This window comes from Thunnus albacares, chromosome 1, assembly GCF_914725855.1.
Source record: "Thunnus albacares chromosome 1, fThuAlb1.1, whole genome shotgun sequence".
Classification (NCBI taxonomy): Eukaryota; Metazoa; Chordata; class Actinopteri; order Scombriformes; family Scombridae; genus Thunnus; species Thunnus albacares.
Genome location: NC_058106.1, coordinates 10,833,168 through 10,860,037, shown reverse-complemented (window position 1 = coordinate 10,860,037; position 26,870 = coordinate 10,833,168). Strand labels below are relative to the sequence as shown.

Here is a 26,870-nt window from a genome sequence, read left to right as displayed (position 1 = left end):
TCGTGATGTTTTATATAGAGATGGAGAACAAAAACACACAAAAAACGCTCTCACACTTTCTTTTTCCAATTGTAATGTAACCCTCCTTTTCATATCTAATTATCATCGCAGTATATGAATGTTATGGTGAACTGTTGACATTTTAGCAGAAATAGAGAGAAAAAAACAGCTTGTAAGAAAAGCAGGACCATGTCTCAATACGTGGTTTCATTGTACTGTTTTTATTGCATGAATTGTAATAGCTGCAGAGATGGGTACAGTTGGGTTTGAAGCCTTCCTGCGGTGAATATAGAGATGGTAAGTGGACATTCAGATGGCACGGCTAACTTAATTCACCTTTCTCCCTGTCCGTCTACCACAAGACCAGCGCTTATATACTGCATTTATTTAAACCGCTAAAATTGTAGCACTGAGGAGTAGGGGGCAAAAAAAAGAAAAGAAAAAAAAACAACTAAATAACACGCATTTCAACACCAAATCTAAAAGGCTGTAAGTTAGTGCATGGATGTGCTTTTTTAAAACTTGCTCAGGGATGAGCATGTTGTCCTTAATAATGTATAATGTCAGGTGGTAATTATTGCTGGCTATTTGTTTCATATTACTGTGGGTGATTTGGGGGGTGACATCTGGGATAGAGACAATAAGAGGACTGTGGTGTGCTTTGGTGTGTTACTCCCTCCAGCAAGTACTCAGCTTAACATGTTTTCTATGTGCAGCTGCTCCTTCAGTTTAAATATTATGAGTCAAACACAAATATAACGCAGAGATGAACCAATCAAATGCAGTATAAAAGCCCAAACTCTGTGTGGACTCAGACTGGAGCGATGACTCCATCTAGAGGTTAAGTTGTTGTACTGCAATGACAGAGGGGGATTGACATAGTGTGTTTGTTGCGATGATAATTTATAAAATGAAATTTAAAAAAAAAAAAAAAAATACAGCTCCCTTTTAAAGTAAGTAGACCAGCCACATATTAAAACAAAATTCTCACCATTAACTAGTAAAATGGTCTCTCAAACGTTTCAAAGTAACTTGGTCACTCAACTGTCACTGAGGAAAAAAAAAACAAAAAAAAAAAAACATCCCAATGAAATAATAAAGGTGGCATTTTGCTGTACCTCAATATACCTCTACCCGCCCCCCCACCTCCCAGCAACTTATCCTATTTCAAATATAGGACTCAAAGATATGGGCGCTAATGTTAATAATACACATATCCATACTATGTTCATATAATTAATAAAAAAATAAATACATTTAACAAATACAAATGATTTTGTAGTAGGTAGATTACCAAAGAAACAGATTATCACCCACAGTTGTATTAACACTTTTTTTTTTTTCAAGTGTAGGATTTTTCAATAAAACCATAATGACCCCTTGCTAGTTTAAACCTGTAGTCTTAAAGCCTCTACATTTCTGTGGCTGTGCTATTGAGCTGGGTGAGAGATCAGGCTCCATCCAGTCGTCTATAGGGCTGCGTGTGAGCGTTGGCTCACTCAAGGCTAAATGTTAACACTGTTACACACTCACAGAGAGCAACCAGGAGTAAACGTTGATGCTGATGATTGATGTTGGCAATGGGACCCAAACCACCTCTTGGCTTTTGCCAAAAAGTTGCGGGCACAAGATGTGTACGTTTACATGTCTTCAATCGGTATATCTTGTAAAAAGGTCATATGAAACAATTTCCCCTTACTTGTGTCATGTGTTTTTTAGTGTTTTTTTTCCTTTTTTTTTTTTTTTCTTTTGCATTTGCGGTTTTTTGTACAAATCTTTGTATAACCTGTTTAGACATAACAAAACAGATTAAACCAACAGAAAAATCAACCAACGGAAAGAAATCTCATGCATAAGTTATATCCCACTCTTACTGATTGCATTTGTAAGTTACCATCTTTAAAAAAATCAGTGTACATGTTTGTTGTTCAACATTTTTGTTTTTGTACATTTTAAGCCATTTGCCTTTTTTCGTCTTTTTTTGTTTTTGATAAAATTTTTGATCCTATTTTCGTCTGTGAAAAGTACAGCCAGCAGTTCCACGTATTGCTCCAGAGTAGATTCCAGACACCTGACCTGTCTATTCCTGTACAGCAGGAGGCGCAAGAGGCATGTTGTGTAGGTGCTGGCTGTGGAAGGGGAAACCGCTCCGTCAAAGAAGCTGTTGGGAAGCAGATGAGCGACTATCCTTTATGATTTCAGTTCAAGGTCTGAGAAATTAGACCCCATTTCCTAAAACAATTATTTTTTTGTTCTTTTTTTTTTCTCCTGCTAGAAATTGTTGCTTGTCACCCCGAAAAGCTTGACAGAGAGACAGATACTGTAGAAGTTTTAATACTACTAACAACCTCCCAAGGCTGGAGTCTGGCAGCAGAAGTGGGACAGTCAGTCAGTTGCAGACAAGGATTGGGGGAAGGGGGGAGAGGCTGGGGAGTGGGGAGGGGGGGCAGGCGAGGTCACCCCTATCTGCAGAGGTCTTCTTGTGTGGAGTCTCGCACATTTTTCCTCTTCTTGCTGTTGCCCTGGTGGTGTGGCTTGTTGCTCTGTTGACTTTTGGTGCTGGAGGAGCTCTGCTGCGGGTGGTGGCCGCTCTTGTGGTGGGAACGAGACATCCTGGCCTGAGGGAAGAGCATAAAAGCAAGATGAGTGTTCCTGCAGGATTATTGATTAGTTACTTGATACAACACAGCCTTGCAATAAAGGAGAAGTATGACAATAAAGATCTCATTTTAAAGCTCTATATCAATTATTCTTTATAAGAAAATACCACAAAATACTTAACAGCTATCAGAAAGACCCACTTTTTTATTATGTGTGTTCAGTGTTATTACATTTACTACAGTATTGTTTTTCTCTCTGTTGCTTTTTAAATTTTGTGGTGTATAATGTGTTGTGTGTGTATGTATAAGGTAAAGCCGAGCGTACCTTTCCTCCCTTGTTGCTTCCAGGTGGAGTGCTGGTAGTGTGGCTCTGTGTCCGGTGATTAGTGACGACCGCAGACTTTTCTCTGTGGGTGCTGGGGCCCCGACCAGACTGCTGCTTGGCTGTCTTACACGGCGTGCCATCAGAGTCCTGGAGAAAACCAGCAATGTGATGTAACAACCTGCCTTCCTTTCACATCGGCTCATCATGCGTACATACATGCATACTGCTTTGAAATACACATTGTTGATATCGCTGTTTCAATTATGTAATTTATGTAGTAAGAAAATTAGAGACCAAAAGTACTGTATTTGTGTCAATAACATAGCTCTATTTAGCATTTGAGAGATTTAGAAATGGTTACATATTTAGTAGCACTATTTTTTAAATAAACCTAAAACTGAACAGTACTTGAAAAACTACTAAATGCTACAGATATAGGCAATAGTGCAGCATTTGAACGGTGTGTGTGTGTGTGTGTGTGTGTGTGTGTGTGTGTGTGTGTGGTTTCAGGACTGACCGCATCGCTAGAGCTGGAGGACGAGGTGGAGGGCGACAGCGGGGAGGAGGAGGGAGAGGAGCGCAGTGAAGGGGATGGAGAGGAGGAGTTAGAGGAGGTTTTGCTGTGAGGAGCAGACGGTAGAACCACAACGTCGTCATCTGGGACGTTGTTGTTGCATTCATCGAGCTGCTGGGACTCAAAGAGCGTGACGTCATTTCCTACAGAAACACAAACACAAAGGTGAAGTCAGTTACAACAGGACTTCAAGAAATATAAATTCAGAAAAAAGTTGAAAACCGTTTGAACGTACTGTTGAGTGTCAGATCGTTCTGAGACTGGCTCCCCCAGTTTTTTCTGATCCATTCCCTGTACTCGTCCACTTCCTGAGTCACCCGGATTATTCGGCCAAGTATGCTGCCATGAGATATGGAAAGAGGTATACAAGTGTTTATAAAGCAGTTACTGGTACTGACCTGATATTTTCAGCGTGACACAAAAAAGCCGACCCGGATGAGAACAATAGCTTGACTGAATATTGCAACAATAGACTGACTGACTATTAAGAAGAAACAATTCTTCTGTGATATGTGATCGACAGCTTCTTTAATTAGCGCCTTACCTCTCCGTCTCGTTATTGGGGTAGTACTTGGCAATGGGTGACACAGCGTGGCTGAGCACCACGTAGGCGTAGTCAAATGCCTGCTTCACCTGCATGGCACCATATGAACTCCGGCCGACATCGTTGTCTATTGGACACAAGACAGATGGTCGACTTGTGTAAATATACTTGACACGCCTTTGTTTCTACTGTGTGCAGTAGGGACGAAGTGCTGTGAGAGAGATATACCTGGCTGCAGTGGATCCTCAATGTAGAGCATGGAGGGCCTGTAGCCATCCATCATGTTCTTCTGAACCTCATCTTTGGCAACATAGCAGCCTCCATCTTTTATCCTGATGCCTGTTTTCAGGTAGTTGAAGTGGCGACCGTAGAGCTCAAAGAATTCAATGAGCAGAACACCGATGTTGATGTTAGGACTGCAGACATCCTCCCTGTAGTGAAGCTGGAGAAGAACACAGTACGGCTTGATGTCAGAATTACTGTAAATGGCGCTGACTGTGGACCAATTCCTGACAGAATTATTAATCTGTCATGCTACATATACATGGTAGATTAACAGTTTTGTTTTAGGAAGAATAGTTTATGAATATATATTTATATATTGATTTTTTTCCCCTAGAGTTGTCAGTATTAATCACAGAGTATATCTTACCTGCAGGAAGCTGACAGCCATGAGGAAGAGACTGTAGGAACCGATTCCTCCTGTGAAAACTTCATTGAGGTCCCTCTGCAGTAGGAACTGCTTCAGCACCAGCACCAGGTAAGGCAGCACAGGGTATTTCTGCGGGACAAGAGACAGACACAGCAAGGACATAATGAATGCATTTTGATGTCTACAGCACCCTCTAGAGGTAAAATGATCATTAAAGTCTAAAAGATCCAGGGTTTTCATTGGCCTGATCACTGGTGTATAAAAACGTACAGCCCACTTGAGACATTTAAAACATTTTATTACAAATACATCTCCTTGTGTTTGCCAGTGGGTAATGAAACATCTCAACATGTCATACAAGACATAAAAAGTCCTGTTTTTGTGGAAGTACAACGAACAGCTCAAGCAGTACTCCAACAGTCTTGTATTTTCCTGGCCTTGAAATTTGCTCTGCACATCTCTGTGGGGTTTTTAGGTGCCCAGGCACTGCATACTGTACCTCTTTGAATTCCTTGATGAGCAGTGCAGCTTTAACACCACTTTTCACGTTGAAGCTGATGTCCACTTTGACTTCAGTGAAGGAGTCAGTCAGTTTGATGATGGGAACCTGGGAACACACGATACACACATTCAGACAGGAAATCACTTGCGGCCAAGCTTGCCTAAATGCCTCCTGACACTTGTTAAAGACGCTTTAAGCACTTGTAAATATTCCCTTTACTTTAAGTCCATTGTAAACCTAGAAACAACACACACAATAATCCACTTTTGGCATTTGCCTTGATGCACATGCCAGTGTACATGCCTGAAAACAAAGCATGTATGCTAAACCAGTGTAGTCAGAGTTTTGGAGATGTCACAACAGCTTGTACTAATGTGATTTATAGTTTGTGTAAGTGACTATCTGACAGCTAACATTAACATGAACTTGTCTGCATCATACTGACTAATGACTTAATGAATGATTGATGATTATCGATCATATTATCTACCACATTCTGGCATTTTTACTTGTGGATTTACATGGCGCACAACTGACAGTCAAACGTATAAAATCATTACAGTGAAGTAATTATAATATTCTCAACTTTAATAATAATGCTTTCTGTTAAGGTAGGAAGAATTTCTGGGTAGCAGAAAACTGTCCGCCCTCTAGAAATTAATGTACAAACTTATTTCATTTAGTGTAGTTGTTACAGAGAACTGTGAATGTGTAATGAGTCAAAATCTTGAGTTGCACAAGTGAATTTCTGAGAATAGATAAGTGTTGAAAAGAAATCTGAAAAGTACACCCACAATCTAAAATACTGCATACTTTTATACATACTTTTTTTTTTTTTTATACAGACTTTTTTTTAAAGAAATGATCCCTGTACCAACTTCCTAACTCCACTATCTAGAAAACTCTTATAAAAACAAAGGAAATCTAATTTAGCAACACAATGTTCACTTGTGAGTCAGTACAATCTTACCGTTGCCTTGTCCAAAACTTTGATGGAGTTCTCATCTGCAACATTTCTCTTCCGGAGAGCCTCTTCCAGCGTCCAGAGTGGGAGTGTCTCCCACTTCCCAAAAACTACCAAGTCAATGTCACTGGAGGAAAGAGAGAGACATGGCAGATAACACTTAGGCCCATTCTTTCTCACACTGCAAAGTGTTTAATTCAAACTTTTCAATGAGTCACGTGACAAACACAGTGCAACATACAGAAGTGCAAAAAACAAGTGGCTGAAATAAACAGCTATGAGCAAAAACACCTTTCTGTTGTAAACACACACACACACAAACCAACAACTGATAGGCTTCCCAATGTAACTACAGTGGCTGCACATGCCTGTTAACTGATGTCGCTCACTAAATAACTCAACAACAGCTCACTAACAGATGTCTCTCTGGTTTGCATTGGTTGCCATAAGTAAACAAGACATACAATAGGGGTTTTCTAAATTTGATTCACATCTGCTAATGATATCTGCCTATTTCAAAATAAGTTTTTTTCACAGATAAAACCAGAAAATAATCTTCCTCAACTTGCATTATCAACAGCATTTTTTTCCCTGTTTCTTTCAGTGCGATCTAAGCTTATATACAGTAGTAAGGTCTCCTTATTACTGCAGCCTAACAGCCATTTTTAAATATCCTCCACATGGTAGATCACTGCAGACAGGTGGCTTTGCTCCCCTCTTGTGGATACTTAACTTAACTTCAGACAGAACTTCAGGAAGCTAACCAACGTGTGTAGTAAATTAGCAACGTGTGTGTTCACTACATACAGAATGTTACACACAAGCACCACTCTAAAAAAAAGACACATGAACACACAAATACATGTGCACACAGAGTAAATCATCAGTACCTTGTAACTTCAATAAATGCTTTTTATAAATGTTTCCAGACAGAGAGAGGCACACAGAAACAGACACTCAGAAAATCCGGAGCACAGACATACACACCACCCACTGACATGCATGCATCCCCACACACAGCTTAGTCCCATTAGAGTTCTTGGTACCGTGTCAAGAGTCCACTAATCCAAGTGACATGTATGTGTGTTTGTGTTAAGGAGGCAGTTCTTTGTTGTTGTTTTTAAGTGGTCAGCAGTTGCAGGCCTCAGAATTAAGTTTTAAAAAGATCCAGGATCAGCGGTGCTAAAATTACCTAAACTACTTGATCCTCAAAACACAAGCAAATAATGATTTGCTGGCTAGAGAGAGCACTTTCTCCATAACCCAGTTAAGTACTTCTGGTAAGACTCACAGTCTGGCAAAGATCAAGACAGCGAGCATGAGTTTTAATCTCTAGGCTGGTTCAGGAAACCAAGTGGCTCACCTTGTTGGCAGATAAAGACCAGTGCTGAAGCTCCCAAACACTTGGACCTGGAGAGACAAGACATAAAAAACACAATAATTATACTACAAAACACATATAGAGACATACAGTTCTCTTCACTCAGACACCTTGATGTTTGCTTGGTGACAGTGAGCATCGAGTTGGCATTCTTTGATTTTCCCATGCCAAGTTTCACTATTACAAAAACCTGTTCTCCAAGCTGCACAGATATTACTATTCCACATCTTAACATGGTGTTAACTTAATGACAAGTTCAAACAAACTGCACGGGCGTGGTACAAAAACTACCTATCAGGGGTAAGAGAAAGTTTGTAATTTGAATATTTTAAAATCATTTGGACAGAGAAATTAAAGACCAGAGCTTAAACTTAAACTCTCTGCACTGATGAGGAAATTGGATGCTGAGGAAATGATTTGCAGCTTGTTTACATACAAGACAATCCTTTTAAACCACTGATCTCCTAACCTGCACGCTATAGAAGTGACAGAAATAACTCCAACCTTCCACCTTTTAAACCTCCCACTGAGCAGCACACAAATTGGTGTCTGAACAGAAATAGACTTAAGCCTTGACCCCCCCTTCTTATTCGCTTAAACCTCCTCCCTCCATCCTGCATCAAGCCGTAGTATAAACTCTGGTGTACAGCACAGTCACATGTCCCGGGCTAAGCTGATTGCAGAGCCATGTTTGTGAATGAATGAATAGGAAGTCCTTTAGACTTCTGCTAAAGCTGAGGTAACTACAGGTGGTAACAAAACATTTTCAGTCCTGAGATGACCTATGACAGAGAAGCTTTCCATCATATGTTTGGGTACGGCTGGCTAAAACAAGCTTCTGAAGATACCTGGCAAGTTCATGGTTCTGTGACAGACTACAGAAACACTCCAGAGTGTCTGGTGGATGTCTAGGCATCTAAGCTCATCAATTAACCTAGCATAACACTAAGTGGTTGACCAAATTGCCCTTGCTCACTCCACCGATTGCAGTGGAAATGGAATACAGCTTGGGACAGTACTGTGCTCCTTAATTTAGGAGCTGCTAAGCTCAGAGCAGACGTACTTTCAAGCACAATGCTCTATCAGCAGGATCAAAGTCAGTGGGTACAAGAATGCCTGAGGTGTTGTTGATAACATGACCACAACAGAGTACCGTGCAGCAGAGAGATAATAGAAAAACAAGCGCAAGCTTCATGAAAGGCTGGAGCTCCAAGTCATTTGCTTGATTGCATACACTCTGGCTTTTATAGTAATTGTGGCTACTGAATGTTGGAAAATTATGGAGATCATTGTGTCTAAAGTAGTCTGATCACAGTGCTCAACAAATGCACAAACCACTGTCTTCAGTGTAATTCAACTAATTTCACTTTTCTACAAATCCATTTGTTTCTGCCAAAAGAAAATAACCTCCAGTGATGCATGGCGTCCCTCAAAAGAGGCTTTTAGATTACAGCCGAGATTTTCTTGCTAACAGCTGGAGGCAATTCTCACCCTGATTATCAGTGGCACGCCGAAAAATCCTGTCTGTCACACCCTATGATATAAAGAACGACCCATGTGTACCTCAGCACTTGGCCATAGGTCGTGGATGACTCCTTTGATTCTGTCCACCACCTCCAGCCTCATCTTCTCCTCCTCCGGCCGCGGGGAGATGTACTCATAGAAGTCGCTGATCTCTTCATGTAACCTGCACATCACACAGGACATATCATTGTAAGAAGGGTCAAATATAAACACATAAGGGGAAAATATAAGTTGACAGTCACAGAGCAGCTATATCCTAAAAGACTAGAAGATGAATGCTTTCACATAATCCATTTATAAATACAATCACCAGATGGGATTCTGTTTTTTTTGTGGTAATCCAATGAATTAAACATTAATCATAATTTCCAGTCAGATAATAAATAGCACATTAAGTTCAATAGGATGCCAAATACGACATGGCTTTATTTTACATTCAGCATCCATTTGTGACATTTGTGGCTTGAGTACAATTCATTTGCATGGTTTCATTTACAAATCAGCTTTACTCAAACCATGTCACAAATTGATTTTTTAAGACAGACGTCGAGAACAGACATGCACACAGCAGGTACCATCTTACTTATACTCTAGCAGGTTTATAGTGATAAGAACTGTAAGACATAGATTAGACAACTGAACAGGTCAAACAGTGCAGCTTAGTGTAACTGATAGTTTACTGAATAGATCAGTTAAGTATGTTTGTTTTTACAACTCAAGATTTAGCCACATCTCATTTCATACACCACACACAGGCATCAATTTTCGATCACTTTCCTCCCGTCTCAGATAGGCTAAATAATCAAAGCACTGAAATAAAAATAAATCACATATGCTTGGTAATGGGGATGTGATATCTGAAGAGGTTAGCGAACAAGGCTTTTGACTGATAGATGGCTGGTTCAAATCTTCAGGATGAAATATTACAAAGGTGTCACTCAGCCAGGCAGCTGAACTTGACAATTCCTGTGACCAACAGCTGAAGAGTTTTTGTACAAGTTAGTTCCAAGATATGGATTTATGTAAGAGCAGAATGTGAAGCAGGGTGCTGCCAAAAACACGTCAGCCTTCCTTTGGCAAACAAAAGTTTCTAAAAAAAGAGCAAGAGTCTCCAGGAGTGGCTGAGTTCTCTGAATAGTTCCATTATCAGGTACAGGTAGATTCATGCCCATCAGCAAAATCACTGGTTGGAATATTAGCTTGACTGATATGTCCTAATAGTATGATTTTATGAGTCACCTACTTGGGCAATCACATTTCTCAAGTCCTACAGGTCAATTTCTCTGACTATAGAGCAAGAAAAAAAAATATTCCTCCACACATGGACTGACCTTTACTGATAGGAAGTTAATAATTACTGAAAACAAAGGAAAGACAGAAAAAAAATACAAAAGGTTTGTCTTAGGCACACTATGAAAGCGAGGGTTTTATCTCCCCCTAAGAGAGGCAGCTGTGTGTTCAACATTATCTCAAACCAACCATTTCTTTTTTGTAAGGGCAGAGCAAAAAACAAACCAGGAACCCCTGCTGTGCCACAGCGTAATGTCAGTACATAAGTTGCACTCAATAAGGGCAGACTAAGCAAGAGTACCGCATTTGTCCTTGGAACAGGTCGCTCTGCCCACATGCGATGACCTTTTCACTGACCAGTTTGTCTACATACACACAGACGGAGGGACAAGTCTCTGTGGGTGGACAAATAAGAACACAAACACACGTGCATGTGCACAAACAACCATATAAACCAAGAATTAGGCTAATAACAGGCTTGCTCCCTTTGGCAAACCACAGAACTAGAGAGGGGGAAAAAGATATTTCTGCATTTATAAATAATACAAACAAAAAAAATTCCTGCACATACACCACAGAAAGCTGGACAAGAGAAACACTTGCAGCTGAGTGAATGATTTTTGGATTACGCCTCAAAGAGCACTGTGTGTGTATGTGGGTCTGTCATAGGCTACTTTCAGGGACAAATTTCAGACTAAAAACCAATTAATTCAGGATGGCTTGTCCAACTGGGGACAAAAGCCGTGTCCCCAATTTGTAAAACGCTGGTTTTTAGGTCAGTGGTTAAGGTTACGGTTAGCTTAAGGTTAGGGTTAGGGTTAGGGTCAGGCAGGTAGTGGTTTAGGTTAGAGTAAGTCTCCAGGAAATGAATGTAAGTCTATGTCATGTCCCCAAAAATGACCTAGGACAACGTGCGTGTGTGTCTACTGTCTGGGTTTTACGTAACCAGCACTCTTCACCTGACAGCAGTGAAAGTTGACTGGGTTTCACCGATATAATTTCTTGGATCTCAGAGTAGTAGAAGCTCAGGATACAGAAGCAGCAGAGCGAGGTTGCTGGTCCACGAACCATCTAGGGAAAATACTTGCAGAATAGAACCATCTCCTCCCTACACAAATGCTTCCATGGTGACCTTGAGAGAAAAAACTAAACCCGCAGTTGCTGCAGCCAGTGGTCTCACTGTAAGGCTGTGATCAGACAGACAGCAACACTGCATCAAAAAAAAAACAAAAAACCCCAAGACACAACATTAGTGTCTGCACATTGCTACAGCTACCAGTGGGAAGATGTAAAATAAAACAGGACAACTAGTTTGAAGGCTTACCAGCATTTTATACTCTAGAAAAGTCTCAACACTTATGAGATTAACAGTCAAATTTGCAAAATATACAGCACATGCTGAGAATTATTCTATCTGAAAAGTTCGCTTGCAGGTATTTGATTGGCACTGATGGATGATGTTGGAATGCACTGCAGCAAAATAAAGCCAGGATTAACATTTTTGGGGGGCGTGCTGCATTCTGCTCCATGGATGTGGTCTTATGGAAATGAATGAAGAGGCTGCATCTTTAATGCATAGCTGTTGTCCCTCTGAATGCAGCCTAATGCTGGGCTCAGACTACAGGAGTTTTAAAATCCTAAACAATTTTGAAATTGGGTTGCATCACACACATAAGGAGAAACTTCACAGATGTTCTCTCTAATCTCAAACATGCACACACTACAAGATTTGGAAATAATGGCGCATCACACACTACAGGATATTATTAAGATTATCGTGCCAGAGGGAGCGATGCATCATCTCACATGATCTCAAGGGAAAGCAGATGTAAACAAAATGGAGACTGACATGGTCATCATCAACAACTTGCTTAATACTTCGCAGAGAGAAAAAACAAAAGCAGAAGGCTAAACGAGTCTGGATGAAAAAATGGTTGGTCAACACAGGTCGTCTGTTCTTTAGTTAGTGAGACCTGGAGGTGAGATTTTAACTCTCAGTTTTAATCTGTTAATAGTAGTATGTATGCTAGCTAACGTTAGCCTCAAATTCTTGAATGTTTATTGTATTGTGGTCGTGCTCACAATGTAGTGACGTAATCTTCCAGATTTTATATCCTAAATATCAAACATGTTTGAAATTATTGGGCGGCCCCGATGAGTCTGCAAGCAGTTCTGGAGGTTTAAGATTGGATCTGTAAATCCCTCACATTACCAGATAATCTGGTACTGACCAAGGTCCCAGACCAGATTTCTCCTCTGATTGTCGGGAGGGGTGAATCAGAGATAAACCGGCCAAAAACTCCTGTAGTCTGAGCCCGGCTTAACTGACTGCTCACAAGTCTGAATGTACTGAATGTAAATGTAGGGCGTGACTCAAAGTGCAGATGAATTGAGGAAACTGGGGGTAGCACTCACTGGAAACAACCAACCGCTATATCAAGTAAACAACAACAACACAAGTTCCCTGCCCTGTGTTGCATACTGTATCACATGAATATACTGGTGTGTATATGTATTATATATAAATATATATATATGGTGGTTTCATCTCTGGGAAATCTTCACACAGAGCCGACCACATTGAAGTGAAGTGAATGGCACGATTTCATTTCAGTGACTTCCTTTGTTCATACCAAGAGAAACTGAGTTTCTATTTGTTATGACTGCTTTAAAACACACACAACAGTCACTTACATCTACTAAATGAATCGGTGCATTAATAGTAATGAGGTGTTCCCAGCATTACATATGACTATTTGCAGGAATTAAAGCAAGAAAAAAAATTGTGAGCCTGAAAAGTTGTCCAGCAGGAAATGTGTACGATGTATTGAATTAACTATTATATGAATCTAAAACTGTTGTATGCCTAACATCAGGCATGGTGCCTGAGAACTTAAGCTTTGTATTCATCATATGTATTTTGATTTTAAAAAATTTTGATCAACATATAATATTGGGTAACAGGTTGTTTCGAAGACTTACTCAACAGAAATACCAAAACTAGCACTATTCAAAATATCATTTGTTTGTTTTTGCCAGGGAGGTAGAGGCAAATAGTTTCTGTTTCCATTTGTCACCGCCTCTCCAACATCTGACAAGCACTCTATATTTTAATGACTAATCTCTTTTCTCAGTGCAAACTGTAGAGACTCCAGCCTACATCACCGAGACACTAGGTTTCATTTAAGGGTAAAAGAAACTCAGCTGCTACTCTCTGCTGCATTTGTTTTGATTTCATGGTAAACAGAAAAACCTCTGTGTTGCTCCATTTATATCATATACATACCACAACCCTTACAGCAAATTAAGGTCATTTAATGTGTGCTGAAATTGAATTCTATAGGTTGGGGACATGCATGACTCCCTTTAGCTTTAAAGGTCCGATGTATTTTCAAACTCCCACAAACACCAAGCTAAAAAAAGACTTTTACAGTGCAGTATGATAAACTAAAAGCCATTTTCAAACAATCTGACATCCCTGCGTTGTAAGCATTTCCACTCCACAACAGCAGCAATAGGTTTCATTTCACAGCAAACAGGCCACTAATGCTCCCTTGTTGTCACGTGATAGGACAAAACACAACTCATGCCCCACCTCCTAGGATCAAATTGCATGTCTGTCTTGCTCCTGCCTAGAGAGCACATGGACCCTTGGCACAGCTTATCAGATAATCCCGCTTGCCTATATCACGGTAATGTTATGTAATCTTGTGGAACAGGTTTCCATAGAGCTGGAGCTCCAATAGGAGAGAAAAAAATGTTATCTTTCTTACTTAGGATTTATTCTTTTCCTAGCATTTCTCTCTGACAAGATTATTTTAATGCCACTGAAATTTTGCCAGGGTACTGTGACACTCTTACTGATGGTTGATTGTAATGTTACTGCTGTAGGAGTTAAAGCTTGTCCTGTATATTTTATGTATAGAAAGATACAGATGGTGCTTCTGTGTCTAATATTGGGATGTTTACACATGCCTTAACTCATTGTTGATTGTCTAAGCTTTCTTAAACTAACCTTGTTTTGATCTGGTACCTGTGTGGAAGTAGAACTAGTTACTTTTTGTTTTTTTTAATTTTACTGTTGTACCATTTCAATGTTGGAAAAAATCTCATTCTGTTGATGTGTGTTCAAATTCAAAATTCAGCGTTTAAGCGCAACAGGCCATGCCTTGTACTCCTTGAACAGTGGGTGTTCATTAACGCAAAATTTGATAATCATGACACCAAACCATAAGTAGTAATGTGTGAAGGCATTTTGGATATTACACCACAAATGGAAAACTCACTGATAAATGGAAAATGGAAAAACTCTCTTAAATGGATAAATAAGTCACATTTGCCCTTGGTATTGGATCAAAACTGAGTTTTTATGTATTGGAGCTGGTATCAGGGGAGAAAAAGTGGAATCACTCCATACATATCGCTATCCAACCTTTTTTGAGCTCTGTGATATCGCATTTTTGTGCAACAAGAAACTACAGCAGACTCTCGCCATTCTTGTACAGCCTCCACATGAAGGCACCACAACACCCTATCAAAGGAGCGTAATTCAGCCTTTAGGCTGCCAGAAGGAGGAGGAATGGGAAGGAAAAGTAAAAAAAAACAGAAAACATGGGATAATGTGAGACTGTGAAGGTAAAGAAAAAGAAAGACAGAGTGAGTTAAAACTAGGAAATGAAGAAACAGAGAGGTAACTGGATAGAAACGAGCATTAAAGGTGAAACAGAAAAGTGGAAAGAGAGGGGCAGACTGGAATGGGTGTGGTGCTGAAATGCCTTCATGTGAACGAGAGCCATCTGTTAAGTTGGGTAGGATGGAGGAAAAAGAGGTTATTGTCCCTTCACACTGAGCACTACAACTGCCTGTAGCATAGCTTTAGAATTCAGTACAACATAGTGTAATAGCATGTATCAAGACATTTTGTTTATTTGTTAGGATCCCCATTAGCTGTGTCCTAAAGCACAGCTAATCTTCCTGGGGTCCACATTTAACAACATACATGAAATATTACAGTCAACACAACTGGCAAACATAAGACATATATTAGAGAATAACTTTAATATGTATGAATAAAACCTACACTGCAAAAAACCACAAATAGGCATATGCATAGCATCCTATAAATATGTTGTTCCTACGAGTTTCCTTATTTGCTTTTTAAACATTAATTTCTGTATTAATTTAGTCAGTTAGTGGAAAAGAATTCCATGTTTTCATTGCTCTATATACTACAGTGCGCTTAAGGAAATTAGTGTTTGCCTTGGAAAGTGAAAACCGTATTTCTGTAGCCTGTCTGGTGGAATATGTTTATGACTATAAACTGTGTTTTAATTAACTGTACTGATATGATTGGACTTTGGATTGTGAAACTTTCCATGTTGAGAGTAGAAGTGCAGTGATCAGCCAGAAGTGTATGCTGTTGATGCTGTACGGACACTGGAGAGCAAGGCCTTGTTCTGTACTAGCTGAAGTTTGCTTATATTTTTTTTTCTGGCATTCACCCATATTATCTGACAGTAATCAAGCTGTGAAAGAATAAGAGTACTTAGTTTAGTTAAATCGGGTGTAAGGTATTTTCTGCATCTCCTTACTACAGCTAATGCCTTGCCCATTCTATTGACAATAGTGTTGATGTGTTTTGACCAGGACAATTTGCTGTGATGCCCAATAGCTTGGTTTCCTTCACTTGCTGGATGGGTGTTTTATTTCTAAAGAGTTTAAGCTCTGACTCTCGCCTTAGAGAAGGATTTGAACCAAATACTATGCTTTTTGTTTTGGATATGTATCAGTTTGTTTACAAAGATCCATTTTCCAATAATATCTAACTCCCTGTTCAAGATAGCAGTCAAATCAGCAGGTGTTGTTGCTGATGCATGTACTGGAATGTCATCTGCATACATAGTTAATTTACAAGTTTTTAGAATGAGAGGTAAATCGCTAGTAAAAATAGAATACATAAGTGGGCCTAGGCAATAACCTGATATGATGATGGCATTCCAAAATGATTATTGTGAAAGATGATTAACAACAATGTTTAGTTATTGCCTTCCCCTAATTGGTCTTAATGAAACTATTGTCACCAGTGTTGTGGCCATTGTGTCCCAGAAAGAGTCCGAACATCATGACCCTATTTTCACAAAGGCTTGAAATTTTGGGCCTTGCCAACCTTTGCAACAAAAGATGGTGGTGTGTGTTATGTGACACTGCTGTGACAATAGAGTACCTAAGTAACGAAGAACAGCTTCAGGTTGACAGTGTTGCCAGTAGGCAAACACGTCAGATCACACACTGCTTTTCAAAATTAGGACAACCACAAACAGAGGCTACGGTGTCAGTGTCTCGCAGATGGCAGATTCGTTAATGTTTCATCAATGAACTGATCTGGGGTGCTAACTGTTGGCCACTGGGACAAAACGTCTCCGGTTACACAGAAGCCCAAACACTGCAGGCTGCTAGTGATAAGCCTGGTCATGCCTGAGTGATGCAGAGGTTGACTGTGGTCAAAACAGGAATAGTTGGAGTAAAAATATTAAGTGCCAGAACTGGGCTTGGAGTATCACATCAGCAGGGCTTACAGTATCTGATAAGGTGTCAATCATACATTTAAATACTTCTTGTTGCTTGTCTAAGCTTTCTGAAACTAACTTTGTAGCAAAATAGCACAGCTTGCTACACTGCAACAAAGTGTCACAGCTGTAGCTTAACTACTTCCAATGAGAAGTAGCTTGTAGCTTCACTGGTTATGGGTCCAAAGTAGTTTTCTCAAACACTGGCAAAAGCACTGGCACGTGAAGCATGTTCAAGCCTCAAATATGACTATGTTGTTTTGCCTTAAGTAATCAAGAGTAAAGTTCCACTTCAGCACAAACTGTCCAGGCCCTAAATAACAATGGCCAGTTTTTTTTGTTGTTGTTCTTTACATTTCATTCAAATTAAAAGGCCAATATAAATGAGAAAAATAACTTGTTAAATTACTGCACTTGATGATACTGATTTTCACATGGCTTTTAATCATCACTAAAAAACAATATTATCATAGACAAAATGCAAAAGGAAACGGTCAAAGTCCAGTACTCTGTACACAGGCTCAGAAGGTCACAGTCTAAACACGGGCCATGAAAAAAAAGCCTCAGAACGCCATGTGTCGCATGCTGACTGCATCAGTCTGGAGCATAGGAAGGGTTTGGACAGGAAGAGGAAAAAAAAGAAAAACACATTCCTCACTACACATGGGAAGGCTGAGTTATGGAGAGCTGCCCACACGTGCTGTTCAGAGGGGGCCTGTTTCACCTACAGTCCAAAGGACCAGCATGCAGGCTTCTCACTCTCTCCCTCTCTCTCTCTCTCTCTCTCCGCAGGCTTACACGCTTTGGCCGAGAGCCAGCCAGCGAGCAGAGAAAGAGAGAGGAGAGCGTGACAGACGTCAAAGCCAGTAGAGACTGGATGAACCACCGTTCTAATAATGGAGCTTCAGTCACAGAGGTGCTATCTGTGCGCTAGCTGGGAGTCATAAATTTCCAAAAGACAGTGGTAATAAATGGCAATAAACTCATGAGCCAGGGCTACTCATTAGTGAGCGATTAACCACACACTTCATTAGCCTGCAAGTGATGTCCTGCTTCACTACTCAGAACTAGCTGCCAACACCAGGCTTCACTAAAATAAATCAACTGCAGGTTGCTCTGTTATTATAACCATTTTGGGCCACAGGAATAAAGTGCTTCACATGAATAAGACATTCACCACATTTAAATGAAGACGTCAGAAGAAAAGAGCAGAAGCTCATGCCTTTGCATTCTCAAGAAAGCTAGCAAAATAAGAACTGACACATTCTTTCACACAACAACTACTCAAGTAGGTCTGGCAGACATGGCCAAAAAAATTTGATTTTTTTTTAAGGTCAAGAAGATTCACAGTTTTTTCCCCTGCAAAATGCAGGAAGACTAAAACATGGGTGAAGCGTCATATTTTTAGAACTTTATGTGCAACACCATTGAACAAGAACAACAAAAGGGCTGCACCACCTTCAAGGCTGTCATTGTTAAGCATATTACAAATACAGGTTATGCCCAACAGCTATGGACTGTCAGTATCAGATACTTCAAGTAGAGCACAGACATCAGGTTTAATCATTTTCAAAAAAGTCCATCCACTAATTCACCTACTCATGCTGCTTGCATTTTGACATGACATCAGCTTGATATCTGCAGACTGCCGGCTAGTTAGCTTTAGCTACCTGTCAGGAAAAGAATGAATTAAGTTCATATTAACAGACTCCTGTGGCTTCACCTATCGTAACCAGGTGATGCCTCATCTACAAACACAACCCAAGGGCGCATACCAGTGTCTTTTTTCAGCCAGTCTCTCCCATAGATGCAACAGTTAAATTCACATAATAGTAAAAAAAAATCTTGTGAAACTTTATTTTACCCTGCTTACAGGGCCAGATCGGCTCAGGTTGTGCAAGAATATCGCCTGTAGGCTTCCCAAATATTGTTATGTGAACTTCAGCACAAAATGATGGACCTGGTGCTCTAGACTGATCAAATATTTACGTGACCCATGTCCGATAACAATATGCATTTTTCGTACCATGACAGATATGATAACCAATTTAAGACAAAAGAAACAAAAGGGAACTAAAATATTATTATTTATAAAAGACTGTGCCCAGTCAACCTAGCTAGTGTTTCATCCATTTAGCAGACAGACTAGGATGGCTAGGCTGGCTGACTTGCGGTAGCTAACGGCAAGTTTTGCAGTAGTTTGCCTTGTGATCCAGCAGAGGGCGTTCTTAAAATTCACTATCAGCTTGACCTATTGCATGGTCCACTGAAGCATCTGAGATGCAGTGTGTGGAAGTATTGTGGGGGGTTACGTCGTAGATGGCGAAATTACCAACTATGATAAGGTTGTTTGCCAACTTTGAAGCAGCTGTCTTACTCTATGACAACAAATCCGAGCACTCACCAGCTAGAGATGTACTTTTCTTTATTTGAATCCACTTACAGCAGCAATTCAATTTAAATGAAAGTCAACATTTTTTTGTCACAAAGGCTATAGTGACCGGGCCTTTAGACTGAATTCACACCAAATCAGACATCGCGGCGAAAACACCAGTCCTCCCGTTCATTTGAATGGTGGAGCACATTTAGGCTGCAAGGATAGGGGCCGCAGGGGCACCACAGCGGCCTGCAGCAAGAAAGTCGAGCCAGAATCAACTTTTGGAGAAACACAACCCAACATCACACTGCGGTGGCCAATCACGGCTGGAGATGAGACTGATCAGAGCTAAACAACCCTGCCATGAGGGAGGACAAGGACGTTATTAGGAAGAGGGGAGGACATTTCTCTTCGTTTGATAACATTAAAAGTTAAGTTAGGCTTTGCTGTCGGCTTCCCGACTCATTTAAAAAAGACAAGAAAAAAGAGAGAGAGAGTTCCAGCGAGCTGAGAGCACCAGTGTGAGAGAGAGAGAGAAAGCCAGAGAGTGAATGAAGAGAGAGAGCAGTGGTAGCAAGAAAGTCGGTGAATGAGAGGAATAAAAGGTTATTTTCTGATTGTTCATGGCGGTTACAAATAAACACACCCCCACCCTGCACCTCCGCACAACCCTGTGGAGGTGCACCGCAATGCCTGATTTGGTGTGAATTCAGCCTTAGACTACTTGTAAACCACCCCCAGACTTTGTTAGCAGGGCTTGCTATTTCAGTGTTAAACTGGGTTTGTGTGACATCTACTTGGAAATGACAAATTAACTGAACTGTGAACTAAGTGTGCTCAAATCAATCTCAAAACTGATGTTGATTTTACGCAAAGTAATGTGTCAATTTAGAATGACACTGGGAAGTTAAACAGAAAGCAACAGATTCCTCTAGTAAATTAATCTTTCACTGTCTAATTAATTGATTTACAAGGGCTTTCTCTGTTATAAAATGATAGGAACTTTGGAATATTGTACCTTGACAACACAGTAATGAAACACAATACCAGACCAGGACACAGTTCAGAAGGACAGAAATGGGCCACAGCTTCCCCAGGCTACACTAACTTCCTGTGCCCATATAAAGAATCTAAATAGCTGTCCTACAAGACCAAAAAATGAGGTGGAAACACTCCCTTAAAACTCCCAATCTGATTGGACAGACACTGAAGGAGCTAGGGTTTCTCTCTCGGAGGGGTGGCTTTGTTTTGTGGAAGCGAGGCTGTGTGGAGCATGTAAACACTGATCCTTTTCCATCATGAGGCGGGCCAATTGCTTAGACCCACTCTCTTCCAGAAAGACTGGAGGAGCGTAAAACACAAATAAGCACATGCCTCTGTCTCTCTAGCCAACCCCCATGGCCAAATATAGTGTATAGTGTACTGACTGTCCCATGGAAAAATGCATCTGAACACACACCCTCCTTCACCCTTTTTGCTACTTGCAAATCAAATGCAACAATGATTCCTAGAGTTATGTTTGTACACTATCCAAGTCACTCACCCTGACTGAGTTGGCAAATATTTTTTTAATGCACTGCAACCAAATGTATGACGGTATAAAAAGGGAAGTGTAAGCAAAAATGGCAAGAAAGGTTCAGCTTTAGATTATAAATCCTGTTCAACAATCTACAAAACTGAAATATTCATAATAGAGCTCCTTAATATTCTATTTCTTTGTTTATCCTTAAAGTCAGAATGCTCATCACTACCACTGAATGTCCATTACAACAATGCTCTAGTCAACACTCACAGCTGAGGTAAGCTAGCCAGTGGAAAAAACACCACCATCCCAGGACTGTGTAGTTTGTTACTTTTTTTGTTCTTTTTATTCTCATGCAACTGCTAAATGTAGATCCACTCCCTGATTTTGATACAGCAACCAATCACACTCCCAAATCCCTCTCGCTTCTCATCCTTTGACACATAGAAACCAAACTGTAATGTCAGCAGAGAGATGGAAGGAAATTTGGGGATTTGGAAGCAGGGGTGGGTGCTAAAAAAAGTGTATGTGTATCGTTAAGCAAAAGCCAAGCAGGCATGAGAAGTGGGAAATGTGGTCAAAAGAGGCTTTGCGAATTCAACAAAACAGGCGTGCTCATGACCATCATATTATTCAAAGCTATCACCCATAATGGCAAGGCTTTCTATAGTAACTAACTAAACTGACACGATGAAACTATGAAACTGAATGTTTATCACTCTCCTACACATCACACATCCAGACTGTATCTCACAAGCAACAAGACATTTGTTATATGAGAGGAGATTTAAACATGGAATTAACATAACAAAAGCAGCTTTCACATCCACACAGACTGGACTTTACAAGAGCATTTCGAAACACACAGCCAGAGAGCATGCTGGCATTGTGAATTGCCAGAGTATGGCCAGACAGAGAGCCCTCAGTGGTGGTGAGTGTGATCATGGCTCTGAGGTTCAGGTTCTGGTATTAGCAGAGCTAATCACTAAGGAATGTCCTTATGCAAACACAGAGCTTCCATATTACTATAAATGAGGATCAACCAAAGACTGAGCTCCACACTCTGGTGTTCTGCTTGTCTACACATGTCCAATAGAAAGGGGTGGTGGTGGTGGGGACAAATCTCTGCACCTAAAAGGTCTTTAAAACAGAGCCCCACCCACCAAAACATTTCTCTCCAGTTATTACATCTAAAAGAGCCTCCGGGGGAAAGGCGGTCCCCTGACGCGATTACAAGTTAACAAATGTCTTGTGCATTTATTGTACTTTGTGATTTAATACTGTACTAAGTTAGTCCTCTGACATCAGCCAATGTCAGAGGACTAACTCTAGTATGAGCAACAGTGTAGGCTTAGATAAATGTACTAATGTACAATCTCAATCTCGATCTCAAATCTCACACTCAGTGAATGAAGCGGGGCTCTCTTGTTTGTGAACGAGTCACTGAGTCACTCACTGAATGAAGCGTGGTTCATGAACTGACAGAAGCTGAAGCACATGAAGCATGAACCACAGGATCACTGACGTTGGCATTAACCGCAACTACACACCCTGCCCTTCAACTGATTTCAAAATAAAAGTCCTGCCACTTTGTTGGATTTGATTTGATTAACTATACCTGTTGACATTATGCAAAGGTTAGCACACAGAGAAGAGTTATACCATAGTTAAATTATACTTCACCCAACACCTTTTGAGTAACAAACACTCAGCCCTTGTAGGTTTGAATCATGCTTGTAATCAGTGTTTAAGTTTCCTCAAAAAACAGCAGCTGTGATCAGATGAAATACAATCAGTTACAATGTTTTCAAAAATATTAAAACATGTTCTCACTGTTTAAAACAGTGTTAAAACCTCTAAACTCCCTCATCCATCTGTATGTGCTGAGTTGTTCCAAACGCAACAAAAATTGTCTGAATGACGCTGTGCATTCAGCCATAATTTGAGAATACTATGTGTGTTTTGATGATTTGTAAGCATTTTGATACTTTTAGAATGTGAAAACTTGTCACCACAACTGCTGTTCTTCATGAAGGAGCAAACAAGGGATCCTCCTTTCCCATCAGAGGCACATTCTGATGTGCCAGCTTGGTTGAGACTTGTTTGGTTTCCCAAAACACAACATCGCCTGCAATTAGTCAACAATGTTGTGTAATTGGTTGTAGTCTTTATCTGTGTCATTTCAGCTGAGTGTTGAGGATGTACAACTTCGTGCTAGTGCATCATTTCGGTCATAGCGAGCATACTGATCATTACTCACAGCACAGTTGAACAAGTTTAACCAACAATCTAAACTTTATTTCCTTTGATATACTGGCAACCTAATATCTGTGACTTTGAGGCGGCTAGGGGAAGGCCAGTGAAGAAGCCCAATAAAAGTGTCACTGTTGTTTAGGGTGACAATAGGGTTGGGAATCTTTGGGAATCTCACAATTTGATCCCTATTCTTGGTGTCTGATTTGATTCAGAATCGATTCTTGAGTCTCGATCCAAAATTGATTCTTGATTGAATGAATAGAAAGGGGGGCGCAATTTTTAGTCTCTTAATCCGGTACACTGTGTGCCAAACCATTCACTGTGTCTTTATTCCCCTGAAATGCAACATGGAACATAACTGACAGTTATAAATGGTCCACAGCTTTTTGATTTTAAAAAGTTAACAGAGTTAATAAATTAAAAAGCATTTTAAAGTCTATGAGAAGTGTAACTTACTGACCAAGATCACTGGTTAAATGTCTTTTGTAAAAACAGAAGTTGGTGTGTTCACTCTAGAGTAAGGAGAGGCGGACTGCTCCACTGTGTTTTTACTAACGTCACGTATCTAACAGTGGCCTCTAGCTCTAGCCTCGGCTGCATCGTTGTCCAAGACACTGAGTGGGCACAGGGTTTTTGAGGTGAAACAGACCAGCACAAAGTTATTTTCTTCACCTCAAAGTTGGTTTAAGTTGTTTAATGCTGCAGTGTGTTGGTCAGCAGGTCTCCTTTGTTACTGCTGGAGTTCACTACTCCGCTCCACTAACATTAGTCTCTGAGTGAACACATTCACAATACACTTTACGTTCGTCGAACAAAGGTAATTATTTAGTCATTAAATCAAAAAATGTGCCCAAACGCTGCATTTTTTGAAGATGAACTACAAGCTAACTTTAGCATGTGCACACTGTGGGCTGTCCAGGTGCTGCACTGCCCTCACAGTTGAGTTCCACCTTTTTTGTTCCCTGAATATCACGTTATTTATTTGGAATATCGATTTTTGACATTTGTGAATCAATTCAGAATCGTAGAAGATAAGAATCGCGATTCTTATGTGAATCAATTTTTTTCAACCACCCCTAGGTGGCAACGTGTTACCTCCTGTATGCTCTTTTTGTCCTCTCCCTTTAAACTATCTGTTGATGACAGAGCAGCATACTCAAATACGCATCTTACCTAGCAGTATATAAACTATGTAGGTGTAATTTATGCATGTTCCTTTACACAGTGTTTGATTTGTAACCTTCAATGAATAATATAATCTTAACAAGCCAGGTTTAAAACAATAGAGCTCTGTTCTGTGTTCATACAGTAACACCTAAAGAACACTGAAAACCAGTAGTAAGAAAAAGTAAATGGTTAACCCTCCAAGCTGTTTGAACATACATCCATCATCATGCATTCTGAAATGTGCATTTTTTGAAAAGTTACACAGAATTCAAAAGTGTTGGAACAATTAACCTGCAGTTTGACACAGTTGGTTTCATATAGCTAATCCACGATGGTGTTCTTCTAAATCTGAATAAAATAACCATTCATCTTGTTTCAGGCCCAGTTTTCTAGTTACATCCCCCACCTTCTGAAGTGGTGAGTCACTAAAAGTAGTTTTATTCAATTTAATTTCTAAATTAAAATGCTCTGCAGCTTAAAACTTTCTGTGTGAAACTTCATAAAATTTGGAAATGTGCAGACTAAATGTGTAGACAGACTCACTCTGGTAGATCATGTCAGTGTCACATGTAACTTTACAGAGTTATCCAACTGTCTATTCAATGGGTTAGGAAACAGTGAAAAAGTGGGTGGGGTGAGACTGACAACTCAGTCATCTCCCTGCGTGTCATTTCAGTGTGCATGCGTTTAAAAGAGTCAAAGTAACCAACTCTTAGTCTACACATGGGATGCCCTGAAACAGCCTCACGCCTGTTGGATCCACTGTGCGCCAGCCTCAGTAAAATCTGATTTATGAGGGCTCTTGCTCTGTGGGAGCGCCTCCGCTGCCAGCAGCGGGTTTTCAAAAATGAGACAGCCAATCTTGAATAAACTCTCTCTTACCCTACAATTCCTTCTGAGTAGTTCCTCACTTTCCATGGCGTGCCCGTGTAACCATCGTAGCCTCCTGTGTTGGAGCCGCTGTCACTGTTCAAGAGGCTGGAATTGAATCCGAAAGTGCTAGCTTTGTTGTCTCTTTTCCTTTTGTTGGGGTGTCCGTCCGTCGGCCCCCTCCAAACCACAGCGACCCCGCCGCCCTGCTGCTGCTGCCCCCCTCCTCCGCCGCCGACACCGCCCCTGCCAGCGGCTCGGTTGTTGTGGTTGCTATTGGTTTCTAGTGGTATAAAGTCTCGCTGTTCCGTTATTTCTCCGTCCCCCATTGAGGTCGACATCCCCTGAGTCCTAGCTTCCCCGCTGCCGGTGTTTGAGTCAAGTGCTCCGTTTCTGCTGGTGAGGACGGCTCCCGACGCCCCGTTGACGGTCGCTTTCAGGCTCGACGCGCTCTGAGGTCCAGCGGTGTAGCTGTTATTTACATGCAAGTACCCGAGCCCCTGTGTCGTCTCCCAAATCTGCATCCACAGGTTGTTAGCTGGTCCGCGTTGTTCTGGTTGAAACCAGGCAATTCTTGGATCCATCAAACGACAGTAGGCACACCGCCCCCCCACCCCACCACCTCCACCGAGCAGCGCTCAGCTCGTGTGCAGCTAGCCAGGTCGCTAGCTAACGTTAGCTAGCCTGCTATAGCCTCGTTATAGCTGCCCGTTACTTCTACAATCCGTTGAAAAAAGACGCTCCTCAAGTAGTGACGATAGTCAGTAGTAAAACAAGTTCATACACCGGAGATAAGACAAGAGTGCGAGTCAAGTGTTAAAAATGATATCTGAGGCCAAAGTTACGGGTGAAGGCTGTAGAAGCGTGTAGCGGCTGCCTGTCGAAGAGCCTCTCTGACCCTTTTTCCTCCGGATCGTACGTCCCTCAATGGCGGAGTGAACGGAGCTACTGCGCAGGCGCGGAGCGAATGAAAAAAGGGGGGCGGGGAAACAGTTGTTACGCAACGGACAACTGTTTTTTTGTTACGTAATATCTGATTTATTATTCTCTCATCAAAGTGAAATGGACAAGGTGTAAATGTACAAGAATATTTCCCCTTTGTACTTCTCCTTAAGCCAAACATATTTCTTAATTTTACTGGTCTTCTTGCTTAAAAGTTTATGTTCCGCTTTATCTAACATCTTAGCGTTTTACCCACTTTTTAGAATGAATTTAAAACAAAACTACCCATAATGTAAATAATAATACATACTAGGTTGTGTTAAAACTCTTGGAGATAATAGAAATAAGATTTTTACCATTTAATATAAATCTCAGCATTCCTTGCACTCATCACTTCTTTGCACTATTTGTGTCCTGTTTACATTTCACAGAAACGGTTAAACCTGTGTACAGTCATTCCTTGTGTATATTTCTGAAGATTGTTGTGTTGTTATTCTGTCTAAGAACACTGGGAGCAAATAACCTAAAGTCAAATTCCTTGAATGCGTAAACATACTGGGCCAGTAAAAATGATTCTGATTAGTGATTAATCTGTCATTTCACCAAGTTAATTAATCCTTTTGATGACAAAATGTCTGAATTTGCTTAAGTTTCTCAGAGCCCAGGGACAACTTCAAATTGCTTGTTTTATCTGACCAGAACAGGAAAAACAGCATATCCTCACTGAGGTGGTGAGACCAGTATAAGTATTTTGGATAACTGGAAAATAGCTTGATCAGCTGAAAACTCGTTTCTGCACTAATTCCTAATACTT

General features: G+C 40.6%; 1 protein-coding gene across 1 annotated transcript; it reads right to left on the bottom strand.

The window, feature by feature from the left end:
• Positions 1 to 202: 202 nt before the first annotated feature.
• On the bottom strand, positions 203 to 26,054 carry tent4b (terminal nucleotidyltransferase 4B). Its single transcript, XM_044376779.1, has 12 exons — positions 25,127 to 26,054; positions 9,106 to 9,229; positions 7,525 to 7,571; positions 6,168 to 6,288; positions 5,195 to 5,302; positions 4,696 to 4,824; positions 4,272 to 4,485; positions 4,044 to 4,170; positions 3,735 to 3,838; positions 3,443 to 3,642; positions 2,926 to 3,072; positions 203 to 2,618 (listed from the first exon to the last, which is right to left on the bottom strand). The coding sequence occupies exons 1-12, from the start codon at positions 25,696 to 25,698 to the stop codon at positions 2,463 to 2,465; spliced, it is 2,049 nt and encodes a 682-aa protein (XP_044232714.1). The 5' UTR covers positions 25,699 to 26,054; the 3' UTR covers positions 203 to 2,462.
• Positions 26,055 to 26,870: the final 816 nt, after the last annotated feature.

Bases quoted from the DNA above. Each gene is read 5' to 3' on its own strand.
- tent4b (XM_044376779.1), bottom strand. From the start codon at position 25,698: ATGGATCCAAGAATTGCCTGGTTTCAACCAGAACAACGCGGACCAGCT. The intron at 4,171-4,271 runs GTATATCTCTCT...TGTGTCCAATAG, and splicing joins TGAGGATCCACTGCAGCCAG to ACAACGATGTCGGCCGGAGT. The intron at 3,643-3,734 runs GTACGTTCAAAC...GTGTTTCTGTAG, and splicing joins GAACGATCTGACACTCAACA to GAAATGACGTCACGCTCTTT.